The 20,943-nt window shown below is 38.9% G+C and overlaps 1 protein-coding gene across 1 annotated transcript; it reads left to right on the top strand.

Moving 5' to 3' along the window:
* Positions 1-333: 333 nt before the first annotated feature.
* Positions 334-19,364, top strand: ALDH9A1 (aldehyde dehydrogenase 9 family member A1). Its single transcript, XM_074266482.1, has 11 exons — positions 334-650; positions 2,492-2,637; positions 6,498-6,627; positions 7,705-7,839; positions 9,102-9,298; positions 10,298-10,438; positions 11,973-12,161; positions 14,410-14,497; positions 16,996-17,137; positions 18,438-18,550; positions 18,865-19,364. Exons 1-11 carry the CDS (start codon positions 467-469, stop codon positions 18,957-18,959), a joined length of 1,560 nt encoding a protein of 519 aa, XP_074122583.1. The 5' UTR covers positions 334-466; the 3' UTR covers positions 18,960-19,364.
* The last annotated feature ends 1,579 nt before the right edge of the window (positions 19,365-20,943 follow it).

The raw sequence follows: 20,943 nt of genomic DNA, 5'->3' as shown, positions 1-20,943 counted from the left end.
TAGCCCAGTCTGTGAAAAATCAGGCTCTGGAGTCCCGAAACCTGGTCCTTGCTCCTGGAGGGACACACAGGGCCTGCGGACCCAGAAAAGACGTCAAGTGATTCAACATCAGAAATGACGTTGAGTTGCACCCACAAAATCATGGAATGCTCCATCTGATTTCCAAAGAAAATCCGATGAAAACAGGGTATTTTTTGTTTGGCACAGCCAAACAGAATGAGCATTTAAAAGAATTTCCCTTCCTTTCCTCCTTTCCTTCCTCCGCGGAGTTCTGCGACTCTCTAAGGTGCGAGAGTCCAGCAGAGAAATTGAACGCCACGCCCCCGGTCCCGCGGGGGCGACTCTGCCGACAGTTTGGTAAGACGCCCTAGGGGGCGGGGCTTGCCCTAGACCCGCCCCCTTCACCGCCCCTCTTCTTCCGACGCCCGGGAGTGACCCTCCCCTCCCCTTCCCTCCGCCGCCCCCCATGTTCTTCCTCCGAGCAGGCCCAGCAGTGGCCGCGGCCCTCTTCCGAGTGCTCCCGCCCCGCGGTTGCGCCGCTATGCATACCGGCAGTTTCACGGTCTCGCAGCCTCTCAATTACCGCGGCGGGAGCCGAGTGCAGCCTGCCGACGACTCCGGCACCGAGAAGGCTTACGAGCCGGCTACGGGTGACTGGCAGGAGGGGGAGGGCGGGAAAGGGCTCGAAGCGGGAGGGGGGAGTGCAGAGAGAAGGGAGAAGGGGGAGGGGAGGAAGATGGAGAGGAGAAAAGAAAGACGGGGAGGGGGCGGTGCTAAATCTAGACTTCTGGCCTCAGTTTCCCCATCTCTGAAATGGAGAGAAGGTCCTGAGGCTCCCATATTGTGCAGTAGCAGCCAGAGAAGGAGGGTTTGAGACGCCCTTCGGAACGGTGAGCGTGGCCCCCTGCCATGCTCGCGACCCCCCCGGGACGGCAGTAATCCCAGGCAGGGTGGGATAGATAATGTTTAAGGGCGCGCGTTAGTGTGCTGACCCTTTCGCCTCTGCCCTGGGAGGTAGATGTCACTTAATGTCAGCCACTCCCCTTTTCAGATGAAGACTGAGGCACAGATTTAAATGATTAAATGCAGCCGATAAGTGTCCGAGGCTAGATTTGAACTCAGGTTCTGTTGATTCCAGGCGCCGTGCTCCCAGCTTCCCAGGGTGCCAAGTCCGAAACTACTTTGGGAGGAGGGAGGAGGGATGAGAGTGGGAGAATGAGGCTGAAGCTTTTTTTTCCTCTGGCCAGGTTTTTGGACTCGGCAGGGGGTAGAAAAGCAGGTTGGGGACAAAGTTCTTTCCGTGGTCCTGGTTGGGAAAGGAGGAGCCTGAAGTAAATTTTGCCACAGCTGTTTGGGACTCAAGGTTTATAAGACGTTACTCACATTTGGAGAGCAGAAGGACATTTTAGAACAGGGGTCCTCAGACTTTTTAAATAGGGGTTCATCAGTTCCCTGTCCCTCAGACTGTGGGAGGCCGGATTGTAGTAAAAACAAAAGCTCACGCTCTGTCTCCGCCCCTCAGCCCATTTGCCATAAGCCCCCCCCCCCATAAACACCTCAGCGGGCCAGACTGAGAACCCCTATTTTAGAAGTTGTAGTAGAGACTCACAACCGCCCTGGGAAGTCCCTCGGCTCCCAGAAGGATTTCTTTGCCTCAGAGATTGCGCGATATTGATTGGAAATCGATTTTTAAAATCTTTTTAAATGACTGTTTGCTCAATTTAGAGTTTTGGTGCCCCAGAAGGGAGATAGCCTAATTAGCCAACCCAGCAGTGATATTAACAACAATTTAATGGAGTAAGTGACTCAGTGCAAGTGTAAATGACAGACCTGGCCAGAGGCTAAGAAACCTTTTCTGGGATCAGAGCTATCCCGCAAGCCTGCCGATGAGGTCCTAGAAGGAACTCTGTGCTAAAAACACTGGCGGCAAACGGACTTGCTGAGAACCAAATATAATTGGGAAACATTTAAAATAATTAAAAATTGGGAAAATTAAGATGTAATTAGGAAATACATGGCCAAATAAATAAAATATAATGACAGATATGTTAATATGTGATCAGTGTGTTATGTGCTTGTCTCTTTCTATTTGAGTTTGATTCTCCTGCTCTAAAGGTGGGGCTAGTTACTGTCTTCCACAGTTAGACCATCCTTTGTTTTGAGGGTGTTGAAACTGGTGAAGGAAGGAAGATGAAGGTAATGAGCGTTTATTAAGCACCTACCATGTCAGGCTTTTCATATAACATAATAAATGTAAAATAAATATTGCATTTGAATCTCATAACTCGGGGAGGTAGAAGCTGACTTTACAGTTAAGGAAACCGAGAGATGAAGTGGCTTGCCCAGGGTCACAGAGATAGTGTCTGAGGCTGCATTAAATCCAAGCACTCCTGACTTCAGGCCCAGTGCTTTATTCTCTGCACATTCCTAACTATATTTCCTGCATGACTGTTTATATTGGAAATAGCTCTTCTTTTTATTCCCATCTTAGGCCGAGTCATAGCTACTTTCCCTTGCTCTGGAGAGAAGGAAGTAGATTTGGCAGTACAGAATGCAAAAGCTGCTTTTAAAATATGGAAGAAAAAATCAGGCATGGAACGTTCCCGAATCCTCCTGGAAGCCGCCAGGATAATTAGAGTATGTTGGTTTTATTCCCTTTTATAGGACTCTCCCCTTTGGAAAGTTACCCTTGAACTGTTCAGTTGGTTCTTTATGATGCCTGGGCTTACTGTGAAACTAGATGATATGGCATCTAGTTTGGGAGGAGGTTCTATTTGCTTAGCTCAGCTGATCACATAGGGCTGTAAATGGGCCCTTATACTTGGTTTATCTTTGCTTGACAGTAATTCATCCTTGTAGTTTGCTCACTTTTTATCGTTTTATGTTCTTTTTTCCTTCCTTCTTAATTCCACTGAACCTTCAGTGACCCTCCTAACTTTTTCTGGCCTATTTATTGTCTTCAAGAATCTGTTGAAGTTCATGATATATATATATATGTTTTCTTTCATATATTTTTGCCCTGTTTTCTAGATAACAAACACTCAGTTTAATTTGCTTTATATACTATTCAAAATGATGCACAATCTCTGATTTCTTTAGGAATTTGCTATAAATGCAGGTTACAAGCCCTTGACACCCAGCGAAAGAACTCTGGGAGTTGACTATGAATTCCCAATCCCTCTTTTTTTGTCTTTTTGCATTTTTTATTTCCTTCACAGGCTAATTGCACACAATTTCTTTTTCTTTTTTTTTTAATTTTTTCTTTTTTGCTGAGGCAATTGGGGTTAAGTGACTTACCCAGGGTCACACAGCTAGGACGCGTTAAGTGTTTAAGGTCAAATTTGAACTCAGGTCCTCCTGACTTCAAGGCTGATGCTCTATCCACTGCGCCACCTAGCTGCCCTTAATTGTACACTATTTCAAAGTCCGATTCTTTTTGTTCAGCAAAATAACTGTATGGACACGTGTATGTATATATATATACCTTAACATATTTAACATGAATTGGTCAACCTGCCATCTGGGGAAGGGGGTGGGGGGAAGGAGGGGAAAAATTAGAACAAAAGGTTTGGCAATTGTCAATGCTCTAAAATTACCCATGCATATAGGTGGTAAATAAAAACTATTAAAATATTAAAAAAAAAAAAAAAGCCCTTGACAGATGTGAGAATGACTTCTCAACTTTTCATCATCTTGGTAGTAATTACATTGATGAACTTCTCTAAACTTAGCTAGGCAAATCCTTTGAGATATAAGATTGGAAATCTTTTGGGTACATGGTAGTAGAGAGTTTTACTTCCTCTAGGTCTCGGAAGTGAGGTCTGGAAAGCTTTATGTCTTAAGAAATAGAAAGATCTCTGTTGATTCTGTGGCATTCTGAATTGTTAGGAAGGAACCCAGATTCTCAGCTTTTTTGGGGGGATGGAAGGAAGCCCTCTGAAATATTCAGGTGCTTTTTGTTGTCTTATGTCAAAACATCTATTAATAACGATATGTAATTGTTTAATTAAGTGATCTTTTCTTAAAGAACATAGGAAATGATAACATAAGGACAGAAAGAATCTCAAAGGCCTAGCCACTACACTCTATTCTCTCTGCAGAATGGCCTAAATCGGTGTCAAAGGACGTCTGTAAACTTGTTTTAAAAAGAATTGAGAGAATGAGATTTCCCAGTCTTTTCTGGGAAATATTCCAGTGTCTCATAACCTTGAAGTCAAAAAGTCAATAAATTTTTTTCTCCTAAGTTTTTTGCTTCTTGTACTTTTATAATAAAACAGAATACCTACACCTAGCCACTAATTTTGTCTTTCTATATGTTATAACTTTATTCAAGCCATTTAGGGATGTTTAGTACTTAACCTTGTTGGTCCAGAAAAATCTTTATTTTTATCACTTCATATAGTTGATTAATGTTGCCAAATCGAATTTTGCTAACTGGACTTAGAATAGATGTATTTATAAGCTGTTTTGCTGACATGTTCATTTACAGTGGAAGATCACTGATGGTTGGTTCAGTAATTGATAGCAGTCATCCATTTACATTTATTACAATTAAGAAACCAGAATTGGAAGATTTCTTTGAACATGAAAGTCAGTAGAAAAAAAGGAAGCAAATAATTTTAAGAGAACTTAAAGAATATTAGTAACAACTTTTCCATCTTTATTAAAAATTTCAGACAATAATCCACATATACAGCAGGGACATTCTTAATATGGATATGATAGCAGGCCGTTATAGATGATGTTATACAATGGACCACATCATTATGGTTTCATAGTTGATTAAATGATGTGGCCAATATAAGATAAGATTGTGCTTACTATTTGTTGACTATAAGAAACAACATTTTATTTGCTAGATTAAAACTTCTTAGAGGCTCCTAATAAAGTGGCAGGATAAGTCATAGAAGAGTATTCTCTGTTCACTATTAGGAACAAACAAAATTTTTTTTTAATTTATTAAAACTTTTTATTTACAAAGCATATGCATGGGTAATTTTTCTAATATTGACCCTTGCATAACCTTTTATTACAAATTTCCCCCTCCTTCTCTACCCCCTTCCCAGCCAGTAGGTAATCCAATACACGTTAAATATGTTGAAACACATGTTAGATCTAATGTATGTATACCTATTTATACAGTTATCTTGTTTGCAAGAAAAATCAGATCAAGAAAGAAAGAAAAGAAAAATTGAAAAAGAAAACACATTGCAAGCAAATAACAACAGAAAGAGTGAAAATGCTATGTTGTGTTCCATACTCTGGAACAAACAGATTCTAAAAAAAGAGAGTATATGCTCATCAAGACATTGACCATTGTTGTGGAGCATCTCCAGTATATATTCCAATGGCAGAGGGATTCTGTGATATCCTCCAGAAGCTCTTGTTTGCAAATGGCATTGTGCTCATTGCATCTGTCCTAGTAACCCCAAGCTTCTCCCTAAAATAAAAATCTACCTTATTAGTATCAGGGTTCATCGGGGCTATCTTCTTGTAAGCCAGAAAAATCCTGCAATCTCCCAAGAATTACAGTAAAACTCCCAAAGGACAATGGAGAGCTGCCTAATTTTTGTTGTTTCTGTTTGTCTGCCCTATTATCCTTTTATGTTGTTCTGTGTGTGTCTGTATTCCAGGGTATTGAAGTAAGGTTTTCTTTTTAGATGAATCCACTTTCTTTTTAGAATTTTCTTGAAGGGCCTGTTTTCCAAAGGTTGTAATTATTGTTGCTTTCCTTTTTTATATTTCTTTATATCTCTGGGGAGCTGTGGAATGTGAGCTGAGCAAACCCAGGACTCCAAATGAGTATCATGTGCCAAGTTTGATGGAAGAATTACTTTGTAATTCCTGCCTGTTGAATTCCTTTGGATAGAATTCAAGGGATTAATATTTATGAATATTGCAATGCCAATTGTGTACCAGATTATTTTTTAAAAATTCTCTAAGGTTTTTAGAGAATATGTATACATATTCATTAAATATAACTAAACTAATTAAATATATAGTGTAAATAAATAAATAAATAAATAAATATATACACATACATATACGTATTACATATATATGCTACCTACATACACACACATAAATATGTGTGTGTGTAGATATAAGTATATGTTGTTGTTGTTGTTTGTCCTTTATTCTGAAGAGGACCATGATATCAGGGAGGTGACACCATGACATGTAAGTAAATTGGATTACTTCCCTGATGTCATAGGTGTATGTGTATGATATGAATAGATTTCTCTTAACCCTCTTTTCGTAACACCCTAAAATGAAACTTTAATTTGATATCAATTCTACAAGTATTTGGGGAAGAACTACTATTGTAGTTGTGTTTCTATTTTTCTCCATAGTTATTACCATTTTTTTCATTCTCTTCAAGGGACAATTTTTTTTTATTGCAAAAACTAGACATCTTGTTTATTTTGAATGGTTTGATCGTGAATACACTCAGAAGGTATTATGTCCTTAATCTGTTTTTTCTTCATTGCTTGAAGGAACGGAGGGATGAAATAGCGATTATGGAAACCATCAACAATGGAAAATCTGTCTTTGAGGCTCAATTAGATATTGATACTTCTTGGCAGTGCTTAGAATATTATGCAGGATTGGCTGCTTCCATGGGAGGTAAGATCATACTGTTAATAAGGCACTGAGTCTTCAGCCATAACTAGGATAAATTTATTGTAATGGGAGTTAAGATTTTAACCTTCATTGGAGAAACCCTTACCTGATTTAGTTATTTCATATTGGTGTCTCTTGTGCTCTGACCCACAAGTCTGAAAGTTCTTAGATGTTTGCATCTAGTATAGTGACCTGTGCACTCTCAACACTTTCTGACTGATTGACTGGGGCCATCTGACCAGGAAAGTGTTAATTGTTTTGCTAACTATTAGTGTGAGAATCCATTTGCAATGTTCTTCTTGCTTCTACTATATTCTTATTGAATAAATTTGGATAAATCAACTTAATTCTCTATATTCCAGTGACCCCTTCTGTTTAATAAAAGAGATGATTAGCTGAATTTTGGAATGAGGATTAAGTTGTCACCATTAAGATTCAGTATTTGGGAAATTATTTATTGATTACTCATCATGTGGCCAAAACTATTATGTAAGATACAAAAGTATGGATCACAGTTCCTGCCATCAAAAAGTTTGCAGTGTTGTTGAAAAGACAGATTTTACGTATTTGAAGTAAAGGAAAAAAATGACTTTTTTAGTTTCATAATGTAAATATTTCTCCAACCCTCTCTTTTTCTGTCTCTCTCACGTATGTGTATCTTTGCATGTTTGTGTTTATACACAAATGTATGTAGGTTTACATATTCACACATATTTATACATATGTGCATATATACACATATATATGTATATATACATACATATATACACACACACATCTTCACACACAGAGTTTCAGGTTTAGTTAGGAATGAAAGAGATCCGTGTAAACTAGTTATCAGAGAATTAATGATTCATGGGTGATGTAAGAATTGAGCTAGGTTTTGAAGGATGGAGGGGAATTGGATTAAGTGGAGAATTAGGACTAAGTGGGAAAGACAACAGGATGGCAGGCGTAAACATGTTGTTATGCTTGGAGAACATCAAGGAGACAGTCTGACCAAGGAGAGGTATTTGTTGAAGATAACAGAGTTGTGAACAGAGAATAGAATTGTATCTTCCCTTTTGTGTTTCTCCTTAGGTGAACATGTCCAGCTGCCTGGTGGATCATTTGGCTATACCAGACGGGAACCTCTTGGAGTATGTGTTGGAATTGGAGCATGGAACTACCCTTTCCAGATTGCTAGTTGGAAGTCTGCCCCAGCTTTGGCTTGTGGTAAGGTTGTGGACATTACAGCCTGTTCAAGTTAAAGCAATAAATTCTTATTGAATGTATTCCTGCTATATGTAACTCAGGAAAGGGAGGCCCTAGTGCATGTGCCAAAAACTTGCTCTCCAGTCCCTGTATGTTGAAAGAGAGAGAAAAGTAGAAGAGTATTCCAAACAGCCAAAGACTGGATAGGTGGTGAAGGTGCCTTCACTATAAATAGGAGTTAGAAAATTGGTGGGGGGGAAGGTAAATTCTGCTTTAGACATTTGGAGTCTGGTATACCGATGGAACCTGCAGTTGATGCTAGAGAGAGTGGTGCTAGTTTTACAGATCTAGGAGTCTGCTGCATAGAAATGAGAGTTGGACCCACAGGACCTGCTTATGAGGATCACCAGAAGAGATTATAGTGAGATAAGAGAAAAGGGCCTAGTACCGTATGCTAGGGGACACTCATCCATAGGCAATGGGCCAAGGATGGAGATTTGCAAAAAAGATGGACGAGTTACGTGTCATGACTACTTTAGAGAGAGAATGTCCAGAACTAATGCTAGTTGGGTACTAGCATTAAAAGCTATAGAACAGTCAAGAAGAATAAAGACTGAGAAAGGACTGTTGGATTTGACAATTAAGAAATTATTGGTGGGGGCAGCTAGGTGGTGCACCAGCCTTGAATTCAGGAGGACCGGAGTTCAAATTTGTTCTCAGACACTTAGTCCTAGCTGTGTGACCCTGGGCAAATCACTTAACCCCAGCCTCAAAAAAAAAAAAAAAAAAAAAAAAAAAAAAAGAAATTATTGGTAATCCTGGACAGCACTTTCCATTGATTGATAAGGTCAAAATCCAATCAGATTGCAGAGGGGTAAGACAAAGAATGAAGTTGAAAAAAGCAAGAGGCATTGAGTATGGCAGATGGTTTTAAAGTAATCATCTAGAGGGAAAGAAGTTCAATTCTTTTTGGAGAAATGTATGGAATAGATAGATCTAAGACATTATAATTGGGGAGTCTATTGAAATTTTATTCTTCAATTGATTTATGCCCTCATTTTGAGCCATATCCTCACATTGATATTGATTAGTGAAATAAGTTGATAGGGAGAGTGTCATCCTTTTAAAAGGGAATGAACTAAATGGAAAGAACCAGTATGGAAGAAAAGTGAAATGTACTCTTTAGCACAAAGATGAATGGAAAGGAAATTAACATGTAAGTCTTTTCTAACATTCCCTGCTAATCTTTCCCAACCAGAGCTGTCCTTCTCTTTGCTGTGCAGGAAATGCCATGGTCTTTAAGCCTTCTCCCTTCACGCCTGTGTCAACGTTGCTGTTGGCTGAAATCTATACTGCGGCTGGGGCGCCTCCGGGGCTCTTCAACGTGGTGCAAGGTGGGGCTGCCACAGGCCAGTTTCTATGCCAGCATCGGGATGTGGCCAAAGTTTCTTTCACTGGCAGTGTGCCCACTGGCAAGAAGGTGCTTAGAAGGGTGCTTGGGCAGCTGGGATCTGGTTCCCACATTGATCAGTTAGATGCTGTGGTCCTTCAAATTTAGCAGATTTTCTAAGATGCTTATCCACTGATTTTAATTTTTTTTCCTTAGCTTGTACTGGGGAGGTGTGTTTTTGATTGAAAGTCTAGACTTAATCAAAATGGTATTAAGGTAGGCAGTCAGCAGACTCCAGGCAGTTAAAATGGTATGTTTATGTAGGATCAAATTAAGGTGGAAATCATTATCTCCTTCTATTTGTATGTGCCAGAGGATGAGTTTAATATTTCAGAGGTAACTGTTTCGCTATATTGTTTAGTGGTTTACTACTTTGAATGTGGGACTTGAAAAGAGTTTTAAAATGTATTTTTTAGATAAACCTCCTTTTTTCCCAGCTTACTATATGCTTTGACCTCCAGTCCACCTCATGCCTAATAATTGCAAAAAGACCTTTTTAACCATTCGTGTAGGCTTATTTTCTGTTCTAATTTAGAAGTTTAATAAGCATTTGGTGTTAAGCATCAGTGGAGAAGAATATATTTTAAATACGCTTAGATCCCCAAACCAGCTGGTCAACAAACATTTATTAAGTGCTTACTGTGTACCAGGAGCTATGCTTAGTGCTAGGGATATAGAAAGAGGGAAAAACAGTCTTTGCTGTCTAGGAGCTCCTTTTCCAGTACAGGGAGTGGTATCAGAAAGGGAGATAAAATATAAATAACTAGATAGAAGATGTATGCATTATAAAGGGAAGGGATCTTAGAGGGAAGACTTTAGCAGTAAGTAAGTGGACCTGGGAACATACTCCTGCACAAAGTGGGATTTGGGCTGGGTCTTGAAGGACACCAAGGATTCAAGGAGCTCCAGAGCATTGTGGGCTTTGAAGACCAATCACCAGTATTCATGGGAGATGATGTGTGGGAGGAGGCCAAAAAGGGAGGAAAATAAGGTGATTATCTTTTGATTTGTGAATGTTCTTTGTGTTAGATCATGGAGCTGGCCTCTAAAGGCGTCAAACCTGTCACCCTGGAGCTTGGAGGCAAATCTCCCCTTATCATCTTCTCAGACTGTGATGTGGAGAATGCTGTGAGGGGGGCAATGATGGCCAACTTCCTTACTCAAGGAGAGGTATGCATCTTCCCTTATGAAAAGAAATGCTGATAGTAGTAAAAAGCTCTTGTATATGAAGGACAATTGTTCATTAGTTGAGCTCCTCTTGGGGGAGCTGAGAAGGAAGCAGATGTTTAGTTACTTGCTTTAATTTTAAAGATAAATAATTGTGAAGTACTTAATTTTTAATTGGATTAAGTCACAGAATGAAAGTATCTCATAAATGTAAAGGAATACAGAGGCCATATATCCCCACCTATAGGGGAATTAGAATTTCTCTACATCCTTCATACCAAGTGGTCATCCAGTCTTGGATAAAAGGTCTCTAGCGAGGGAGGGGGAATCTCCTGCTTTGCAATACTTCCTGTTTCATTTCTGAGTGACTATAATTTTTCCTTTGCTTCTTTTTCTGCCTTTTGAAGCCAAGAAGAACAAATCTAATTTTCTTTCAACATCCCAGTACTTCATATACTTGAAGGTATCTATTGTATTGTATCAAGATTTTTTTGAGTCCCAGTTGTGTCTTAGCTACCTTTCCTAATTTTGGGTCATTTGAAAATTTGATAAATATACCAGCTATGCTTTTTATCAAAATCACTAATGAAAATGTCAAATAGCAAAGTGCCAAGGACAACTCCACTAGAGAACTTTTAAGTTAACTTAAAATCATGAAATTCAGCCAGTTCCAAGCCTGTTTAGTTATACTATGTCTAACTCACATTTTTTTTTTCCATCTTGTCCATACAAGAGCATGAGAAAATTTTTTTAAATCAGTTCTTTTCTTTGCTCAACTCTCTAGCAATCACCCTCATTGTTCATTTTTGTAGCCTGATCAGAAAAAAACTTGATCTGGCCTGACCTGTTCTTGATGAAGTGAGCGTAACTCTGTGATCACCTCATCTTTTTTTAGACAAATCATCCCTATAATATGCTCAGTAACTTTGCTAGAATCAAAGTCAGGCTCACAGGCTCACACTTCACAGATTCCGTTCTTGTGAAAATTGGCACATTTGCTCTTGTTATGTATTGCTTGTCTCATTTACCATGAGGTTCCAAAGGTGACTTAAAATAGCCCAGCAGTCCCATCTGCCGGTTTTACCACGCTTCTAGGTTTGAGTAAATTTGGGTGTTCTCTTTTCTCTCCCTATTTATGTTGTATTTTGAACTCCTTCCTTGGCTCTTTTTGTTTGCAAAAAATGATTCTCCTTAGAACAGAAACAGAAGTAAGATTTGAACTAAATGATTTCTCTTGGGAGAAGAAAAATCAGTGATTCTTAAACTTTTTTTTGGTACTAACTCCTCTCTGCTGCCCCCTCCCACACCCCATGTCCTTCTACACAGTATAATTTAAAAACTCCCAAATCATAAATCCAGTAGAATAAATTTATGTCTGATGAAAAAGACTACGTCTTTTGTTGGATGGTATCTAAAACTGAAAAATGCTCAGGGATAGCAAGAACTCTTGTTTTTTTCTTCTTAAGCTTTTCATATTTTAGGTTTTATTATTCTTGTACAGTTTATGCTCTGGGTTTTGTTTTCTGCCCACCCTCAGGTTTGCTGTAATGGCACAAGAGTATTTGTGCAAAGAGAAATTCTGGATAAATTCACAGAGGAAGTAGTAAAACAAACCAAAAAGATAAAGATAGGGGACCCTCTTCAGGAAGACACGAGAATGGGTCCCCTCATCAATCAATCACATCTGCAACATGTCCTTGGGTTCATTGAGCAAGCAAAGAAGGAGGTAAGAAATAAGGAGATTGTGGATTTCATTTTTCTTGTCAGTTATTACAATATTTGATTCTTCTATATTCTTATTTCTACCTGGCTACTACTAGTCTAACCTGTAAAGCGTTCTTCGCCATATACTATTTATTTATCTGTTTATGTTCAAAGTCTTTAGGCTTTTTTCCCCCAAGATCTTTGATTACTTCTCCCTCTTTTTAAAAATCTTATTTTCTCTTATTGCCCACTTTTTGACTTCCTTCCCAGATCTCTGCCTCAAATGACTTTTAGGGGCAACAAAACTAGGTGCTGGGCTTTTTCCCTCAGACATAGTGGAGTCCCATCTTCCTGACATTCCCCGTTCCTACCCAGGTATATGTCCGTGGTATCCTGTCCCAATCCCTCTTTTCTGGCCTACTACTTCAGAGAGCTGCCACTAGATGGCGGTGGCTCTAGATGGACTAATAATATATGATAGTTAACACTTCCGATCATATACATTACTGACAGCAAGACTTCTCTAGGCATCTTTGTTTGTCAGTGTTTACATCTTGTTCTTTAAAGAATGAGACATTGCCTAGACATTTCTGTATCTTATAACCCTACGTCTAGAGTAAATTTGTTAAAATAAGACACAGAAGTCCCTTTTTCAATCCCTAGCACTTGGCACACTTCCTGGCACCTAATAGATGCTTAATAAATGCTTATTGAGTTTTTGATTCTTAGGGATGACAGAAGTTGGGAGGAATGGCCAATATGTTAAGTGATAGAATCATAAGTCCACAAAATACAAAAGGTTGGAGCTACAGGATTTGATGGTTGTAGAACTTTATTGGGGAAACTTTCTGACAATATATGTAACCCAAGATTGTGTTTAAGAAAAGTAACTCTCTTGTATTCAGCTATCTCAGAACTTGGAAATGCTAGAAGGATTACAGGTGTTCAGAAGTAGAATGATTTCAAAGGTGGGATTTGGACTTCTCGAACATCTGGTTACAGGACACGGGATAGGAATTCCTGGGGTTGTGGTCATTTGTAGCCCACTTGGGTGGGGTGTAGACTCTGTTTAGTTTGGAGAGATGGATGTATCCTTTTAGTGATCTCCTCAAGAGGGTCAGAGAGGGCATGTATACATTTTTGAGGGAAGGTAAGGAGGGATTCCTTGTTTTGGAAATCATCTCTATGTTGCCTATGTTTTTTCACCTCCAGTAATGTGATTTCCTGCTGCTGGTGGAAGGGGTCCTGTTCATTAATTACCCTGCATAATTTGAAAGCTTTGCACCAAGGCCTCCAAACTTCTCATTTATGGTTTTGTTTGTAGAAGACTTCTTGTTTCCTTCACAATCCATTTAGTTGAAAGACTGAAATTTAACCCATGTGTGGTTTCTTTTGATATGAAATTATGGAGCAGATGGTAGAAGGGTTTTAATATATTAACTTTTCTGAGGAAACATGCTATTAAAACCCAAGTCATCACTTATTCTAACCATTCTCTGTATGCTAATTTTGCCAGAAACAGGTCCTTGCCTTTTATTTGATTCTTGTCTTTCTGTGGATCAACAGACTGAAGAATGCAGTATAATACCATGCCTGAAGTCAGGAAGATCTGAGTTCAAATCCAGCCTCAGATACTTTGTAGTTTTCTGATCCTGAACAAGTTCCTTCATTTCTTTCTGTCTCTGAAATGGAGATAATAAAGTGTTTGATAGTGGAGCTCCTACTGGTGTATTTTTAAAACTATTTTATATATTTTTTTGCTGTCTGGGTAGGATGCATACTTTCTCTCTTATATATCTCCTCTTCGGTCTGTGCTGTAGCTCCTCTCCCTTCTCTTTTGATATTCACTTTTCCCTTGGTGTTCTCATCTGCTTCTGTGGATTCCATTAGATCTTTCCATGGGTGACTCCCAGGTCTGTGTGTCTTAGCCGAATTTCTTTCTTGAACTTGGATTACCAAATGTCCATATGGCATAATGAGAAGAGTGGAATTGAAAACACCATCTGTTTGTGGGTTGGGGCTGAGACCTGGAAGAAAAATCAGGAAAGTATTTGAGAGAGTCATTGAGAAGAGGGAGGGTCAATGAACTCTCCTGGTAATTTTTAAAACTCTTTTTTTCTATACGTCCTGTGAAACAGGACCAGGATCTCCTTAGCTTCATGCTTTTGGCCTCCCCTGCTAAGCACAGGCAGCATAATTGGGAAATGCCTGGGAGAATTTTATCTTGCAGACTTGTGTTTACCTACAATCTACATTGGTTTTATTTGTAGGGTGCTAAGGTGTTGTGTGGTGGAGACTTGTATGTTCCAGAGGATCCCAAACTAAAGGATGGCTACTATATGACACCCTGTGTTCTAGGTATGTCCTTTTGCCCTTGCATTTGGAATTGTATGGAAGCTAATTCTGTGAGCAGGACCATAAACAAGGAGAACTATTAAAAAAAAGAAGATTCCATAAGAAGCTATGAATCTGTTTCTTACAGCTTGGTTTTAGAAATAGAACATTGAACAGGGTAATCCCAACATTATCTTGCTTGTCTGCTGTCTTCTGAACTTCCTTCTGCTCCCTAGTTGCTTTTGTTAGTGGAATTTTTCTTTTTCTCTTTGCCTCATTATCACTAATCCCTCTTTCTCCACCTCATTACTCTCAAAATAAAGTCTCCTTGTAACAAATGAAGAAAAGTAAATTATAATGTGTGTTAAAATCAAGTATATGCTTGAAGATCCCAAGAATTATTTTGTATTGTTTGAAAATGTATGTCTCTTGCTTCTCCTACAGTCCTTCACCTCTGTACCAAGAGATGGAGGCCACGGACAGCTTTATCAGTTTAATACGTGTTGAAATCAGCATTGATTGCCAGGTCCTGCCTTAAGGGTTTTCTTCCTCAATTAAGAGCAGTTTATATAAATTAAAGAGTAATAATAATAACAATGATAGGTAATATTTATTTATTGCTTGTTATAGGCACTGTGCTAATAAATGCTTTAGAATTTTTATTTCATTTGATCTTCAGAGCAACCCTGAGAAGTAGGGGTAAGGAGATTAACACAAGAAAACTTGTATCTAGAATAACACATGAAGGCCCGTAATATAAAAATATAGTTTCACTGAATCCAATTTAGCTATCTTTAAGTTCAGAGAAGAAGAGCTTTGATTTTGTGCTTTTTGAAGATTAGAACATAACTTGGCAAGACAATTCTGACCCTTTCTTTCTCCCCCTTCTTCTTTCTACTTATTTTCTCCTACTTATTTAATTATGTACCCTCACATAACATAAAACAGTCTTAACTAATTGCCTCTTGTGTATTTCTGGAGCTAATAAAAATTTATGATAGGTTAGTATATTTTATCTTAATGATAAGAACAAGCTAATTTTTAATAAATTTTGGAGTGATATTTTTGTGTGTATGTTTGAGAGAATGGTTAAAGAAACCTGGCATAAAGACCAGGACACAGGTATACATGCAGTTTAACTTTGAAAATGGGCCTCATCTCAGTGCAATTCTCAATGTATGGTTAAAAATTATGAACTTAGGGCTAAGGAAAGTTCTTAACATAGAAGTAGTCTTCACCTGTCTCCATTCCCTTGAGAGTCATAGGTGATTGAAGGTCATTTTTATTTCTGAATAAAGGTCTAGTGACTTAAATTTTATGTAAGAATTGGGCCACTTTTTCCCTTCCTGCTCCTTGAGTATTTGATTCCTGTCTTGTTCTCATTTTTTTCTTTCTCTTTCTCTTAAAAGTTTAAAAAAAATTCAATTTTATTTTATTTACAGGTATCAGTTGTCTCCCATTCCTTTTGTTCTCCTTATTGAGAAAACAAGAAAAATGAAACTCCTTACAAACATGTATAATCATCTAAAACAAATTCCCACATTAACTATGTCTCTTAAAAATGTGCCTCCATATTCACTCTGGAGTCCATAACAGTCTATCTGGAGATGGGGAGCATGTTTCATCTCCCTCATTCCTCTTTATCATATTACAGTTCTGGTCTACAGACTTATGATTGGCAGAACGGTCTGATAATATAACATTCATTATTATCTGCCAAATATTGGTAATAATGAAGTCTTTTAGTTAATTAAATATTGTGGTTAATAGTTGTCATTTGGATTATGAATTTTCAAAAATCCTTTAGATCTAAAGTAATTATAATTTAACTGTTTCTCCTGGGTGTTAGAGCCTCTTAATTTAGTGCTTATCTTGCAGCATCTTCCTTGTAGACAATCGTAATTTTTATGCTGTAGATTGTATTAAAGGCCCATTGGTTTGAGAAGTCTGGTGAGGAGGTTGCTATCTAAATTGGGAATTGGCAGTCTTCATTTGGGGCCAAGTTTTGCTTTTGTATGGCAGTTAAGCTACGAATTTTTTTTTTTTTCCCACCAAAAGCAAGAAATGGGCTAGAGTTGCTGTGGTTTGCCAAGTCATGAAATAAATCACTGTTCATGTTTCTGCCTATGTCGATTCAGTAATGCTATTAGGGTAGCTTAAGTATAAAAAAACTATTCATTTTCATCATAAAGTGAATAACTAGCTCTTCATTTATCTGTTTTATGTTTATTAAACTTATTTCAGATTTTCATGTTAGGTAAAGAAGTATGTACTTGTAAATAAAGGCTTTTTTTTTGTTGTTTTTGGTTGTTGAGGCAATTGGGGTTAAGTGACTTGACCAGGGTCACACAGCCAGGAAGTGTTAAGTATCTGAGAACAAAATTGAACTCAGGTCCTCCTGACTTTAGGGCTGTCGAATAAAGGCTTTTTTCAACAATATAGACAAGAAACATAATTTCATGTATCAAGACCAGTTACTACTTCCCTAATGTATGTTTTTGTTTTGCTTTTCTTGCTTACAGGAAATTGCAAAGATGCCATGACCTGTGTGAAGGAAGAGATCTTCGGACCAGTGATGTCCATTTTGCCCTTTGACACAGAGGAGGAGGTCCTTGAGAGAGCGAACGACACCAACTTTGGTCTGGCAGCTGGTGTCTTCACCAGGTGTGCCTGACTTTTTAGAAGCTGTTTCCTAGAATGGGGCTGGGATCTCTGTCCAGGTGCTGCTGTTCTGGCATTTCTTTTTGGTTTTCATGGCCCAGGCTTGTCGGTAGGAGCCAAGAGCTAAGTCCTCGTGTCAGAACTTTGCAAAGTGAAAATGATTTTCTTAGTAAACATGAGAGCAAGGATAGGGTTTTTTTTGGCTTTGTACCATTTGATCAGACATTAAATACCTACTATGTGCTAGGATACAAAGAAAGGCAAAAAGCCTAGTCCCTGCTCTCCAGTAGGTCACAGTTTAACAACACTATACATAAACAAAATATATACAGAATAAGGTGAAGTTAATCATGAGAGGGAGCACTAGAATTAAGGGGAGGGAGATCCAAGGAAGGCTTTTTGAAGTACAAAGTGGGACTTGAAAGAAGTCAAAGAAGGTAGGAGATAGGGAGAAGGTATCAGGAGATAGAGCATCCTGTGTGAGGAATAGTCAGGAAGCCAGTGAGATATAAGGAGACTGGAAAGGGTGAGGGAGTACGTTATAACAAGAATGCCAAACAAAGGATTTGAAATTGATCCCTAAAGTAATAGGGAGCCACAGGAGTTATTTAAACAAGATGAGATCTTTTTGGCAGCTGATGAACTGGAATGGGGAAAGATGAGTCAGGGAGAGCAACCAGAAGGGCAGTAGTCCCTGCAGTGTCAGAAAAGAAAAGGAACACCTGCCAGCGAGATTAGGAAGATAGAATGGATAGGATCTGACTCAGCTTGGATCTGGGCAGTGAGAGGGAAGCCTTAAAGATGGCTGCAGGAAGGTTCTGAAATAGGAGTGGGCTACTCTGGCCCTCTCCTATTTTATGTTGTGTGTTTGATAATCTGGAGATATGCATCCTTCTGTCCATTGAGATGAGGCAGAATCCCCATTGTTGCTGTGCTTCTGAGCTGCATGTATAGGGACCACAATATCCCAGAAAGCCCTTTTTAGGATCTAGGATTTGAGCTAGTTGAATTTATAGGCCTCAGGTTTTGCTCTGTTCTGTCAACATTGACCTTATTTCACAAAGGGAGAGAAATGCTTTGCACATCTTGATAGTCACCATTGATTTTTATGAAGCTATATGATGTGAACCCATAAAATCCAAAACCCTATCTGCTCTGCACCAAAGGCAAAGGTCTTAAAACCATTTTGGAAGTGATAACTGGTTCTTACTCATTCTCCTGGCTGAATAACCTTTGAAACCTGTTGGTTGCTTGCAAACTTTGATCTCTGAAAGTAATAAATAATTGTTTCTTTTCCCCGCAGGGACATCCAGCGGGCTCACCGAGTGGTAGCCGAGCTTCAAGCTGGAGTGTGCTACATTAACAATTACAATGTTAGCCCAGTGGAGTTGCCCTTTGGCGGCTATAAGATGTCAGGTGAGGAACATGGGAAAAAAGAGAAAAATGAGGGATACCCTAGGGACACTTGAGGCTTTAGACATCCTAGTACTGGAGAACTCAGAAATGTGTGCATATGTGCTTGATCGAACATGTACACATACATGCTTCCTCTCTAGCTGATGGAATCACTTCCATTGTGATCAAAATCTTCCCCAATTCAGGCAAAGAGTCTTAGTGATATTCACAAAACTTTTAGAACATTACTTGCTATTTTACATTAACACTATTGGTCAAAAAAACATTTATTATATCTCACTCTCAGTCACTTAGGCTTTCTTTCTTTCATTCAGGATTTGGCAGAGAGAACGGCCGGGTGACAATTGAGTATTATTCACAACTAAAGACCGTCTGTGTTGAGATGGGTGATGTGGAGTCTGTATTCTGATGAGCTGAGGCAAAAATGCGAAAACAGCATCATGTGGTGGAGTCGCAAGATGAGCATCTTGACACCGAACATGACTGAATACGAACTGGGACTTGGTCCTGTTCAGCCTTTGGAATTCTGGCCCTTTGGGAGGAGAGGATTGAGTGACCGTCTTTTCCCAGCCCAGATTCCCTGTTAAAAACATGTAATAACATTTTCTTCAGATTAACCAAAAGAGCTGGGGGTTTTTTCTGCTCTGAATCTCTACATGACCCTAAAGTGCCAACTCTTAGTTCTCTCTAGGAGAGCAGGATTGCCTAAGACTTTAACAGATTATCTCCAGCAGTGGTATTCTCTCTAACCTGTTAAAGTTATTAAAATGATAGTTTTGCTTAGTGATTATTTTTAATAAATATCCTCTTCTCATCCTGTTGTTGGAGATAGTCATCTTTGTAAAAAATAGATAGTCTTCTCTCCTACTTGTTAGAATTATTAAATTGAAATATTGAACAGAATTTTTAGCATAGTCATATTGAAGACTGCTTATTATCTGAGTCATTATGGAAGTGTCTTTCACTTCCTTCTTGAGATATCCTCTTCTGGCAAATCCTTAGTAGAAAAGTTTTTATATAGGAGTGAATCACTCAAATTAAGCTGAAGCAAATAAATCTCATTTAGAATCCCCTTATAAGAACATCTGGCTTAACTGAATTTAAATATATGTGCTGAGCAAAAAAAAAAAAAAAAAAAAAAAAAGCGAGAAATAAAAATTTTATGATTTCAGGACCTCATTGAACCTCTATCTTGGAAGAGAGCATGCAGTGAGAACTATGAATTTGCTGTTCTCTGTCTCACTTCCCACATTCCTCCCTCTCAGTTTGATTCAAGATCACATCATCCCCTGTCCCAGTATAATTCTAGAAGCTCCTCTTCTCTAGATATGCAGACAGTCTGTTCCTTCTGCTTAGATGGAGCTAATGGGACAGATGGCGCTCCTCGGCTTTCCTGGCATTCCTGGTCTCTGCTGAATGTTTTCCTCTTCTAATGGTAATATAGGAAGAAGTGATCACTGACTAATAGGATCCTACTTCTTTGTGAAACTTGTTCAGGAGCCTTTTTTTTCCCTAATCGTTGATTTTCCTGTTTTTGTTTTTGTTCTATTTGTATAAAAGTTTCCGTTCAGCTACTGACCTGATTAGTAGCTTGACAACTGGTCATCAAGAAAAATAAAATTTACAAGCAGATCTGAAATCCATGTGTTGAAGCAGACAGCTTTCTTTTTGCCCATTTTTAACATTTTGAAAATGTAAGGGGAAAGCTCCTTCTGACTTTGCTCTCAGCTCCCTGAGAAAAGGTCTCAAAGCCCCTGCCTCTCCACACCATGGAAATGAATTAGGTTGGGAAGGTAAGGAGCTAAACCTCTGAATTTAAGGGGAAAGGGAAGGGCAATGAAATTAACTCCACTTGGATTCATCATGGGACTAGATTGAGTGCTGCTAGGTAGTCTCTGGGGCTTTTGTTCACTTGGTTTCCTGCTCTCTCTCTTCTTCATCTGGTTGCTTTGGTTGCTCTTGTTTCAGCATGGATCTGGTCACCCCAGGCAGAGACTTGGGCCAGAGCTACTGCCTCCTCCCATCTCCCCCTCCCCTCCCAGTATTCTACCTCTCCCATGGCCTCTCTGCTCATCACAGATAGATACCCCTAAGGTTCTTTGCCGTTTGCCTACATGAGAAGGGGAACTCTTATCTCATGTGTGCTGTCTCCTTTGTTAGGATATAAACTGTTTGAGAACAGGAACAAGTGCTTTATTAACTGCATTTCATTAATTAAAAGGAATATTTCTCTGAGGAGGATAGATTTGGAAACAACAAAAAATAGGATAGAAACTACATCTGTGATGTCATTGATCTAGGGAACTCCTGGTACAGAAACTCCCTCTACATGCAGTGCATTCTCTGCAGTTATTGTCTTAGGGTTCCATAGAGCGCTGAGAGATTGTGACTTT

The sequence above is a fragment of the Sminthopsis crassicaudata genome, chromosome 4, assembly GCF_048593235.1.
Source record: "Sminthopsis crassicaudata isolate SCR6 chromosome 4, ASM4859323v1, whole genome shotgun sequence".
Classification (NCBI taxonomy): domain Eukaryota; kingdom Metazoa; phylum Chordata; class Mammalia; order Dasyuromorphia; family Dasyuridae; genus Sminthopsis; species Sminthopsis crassicaudata.
This window is presented reverse-complemented; position numbering and strand designations above follow the sequence as displayed.

What these genes read in the sequence shown, in the direction of transcription:
- ALDH9A1 (XM_074266482.1), top strand. Translation starts at nt 467, where the DNA reads ATGTTCTTCCTCCGAGCAGGCCCAGCAGTGGCCGCGGCCCTCTTCCGA. An exon ending in ATTGGCTGCTTCCATGGGAG is followed by an intron (nt 6,628 to 7,704) that starts GTAAGATCATAC and finishes GTTTCTCCTTAG; the next exon opens with GTGAACATGTCCAGCTGCCT. An exon ending in ACTTCCTTACTCAAGGAGAG is followed by an intron (nt 10,439 to 11,972) that starts GTATGCATCTTC and finishes GCCCACCCTCAG; the next exon opens with GTTTGCTGTAATGGCACAAG.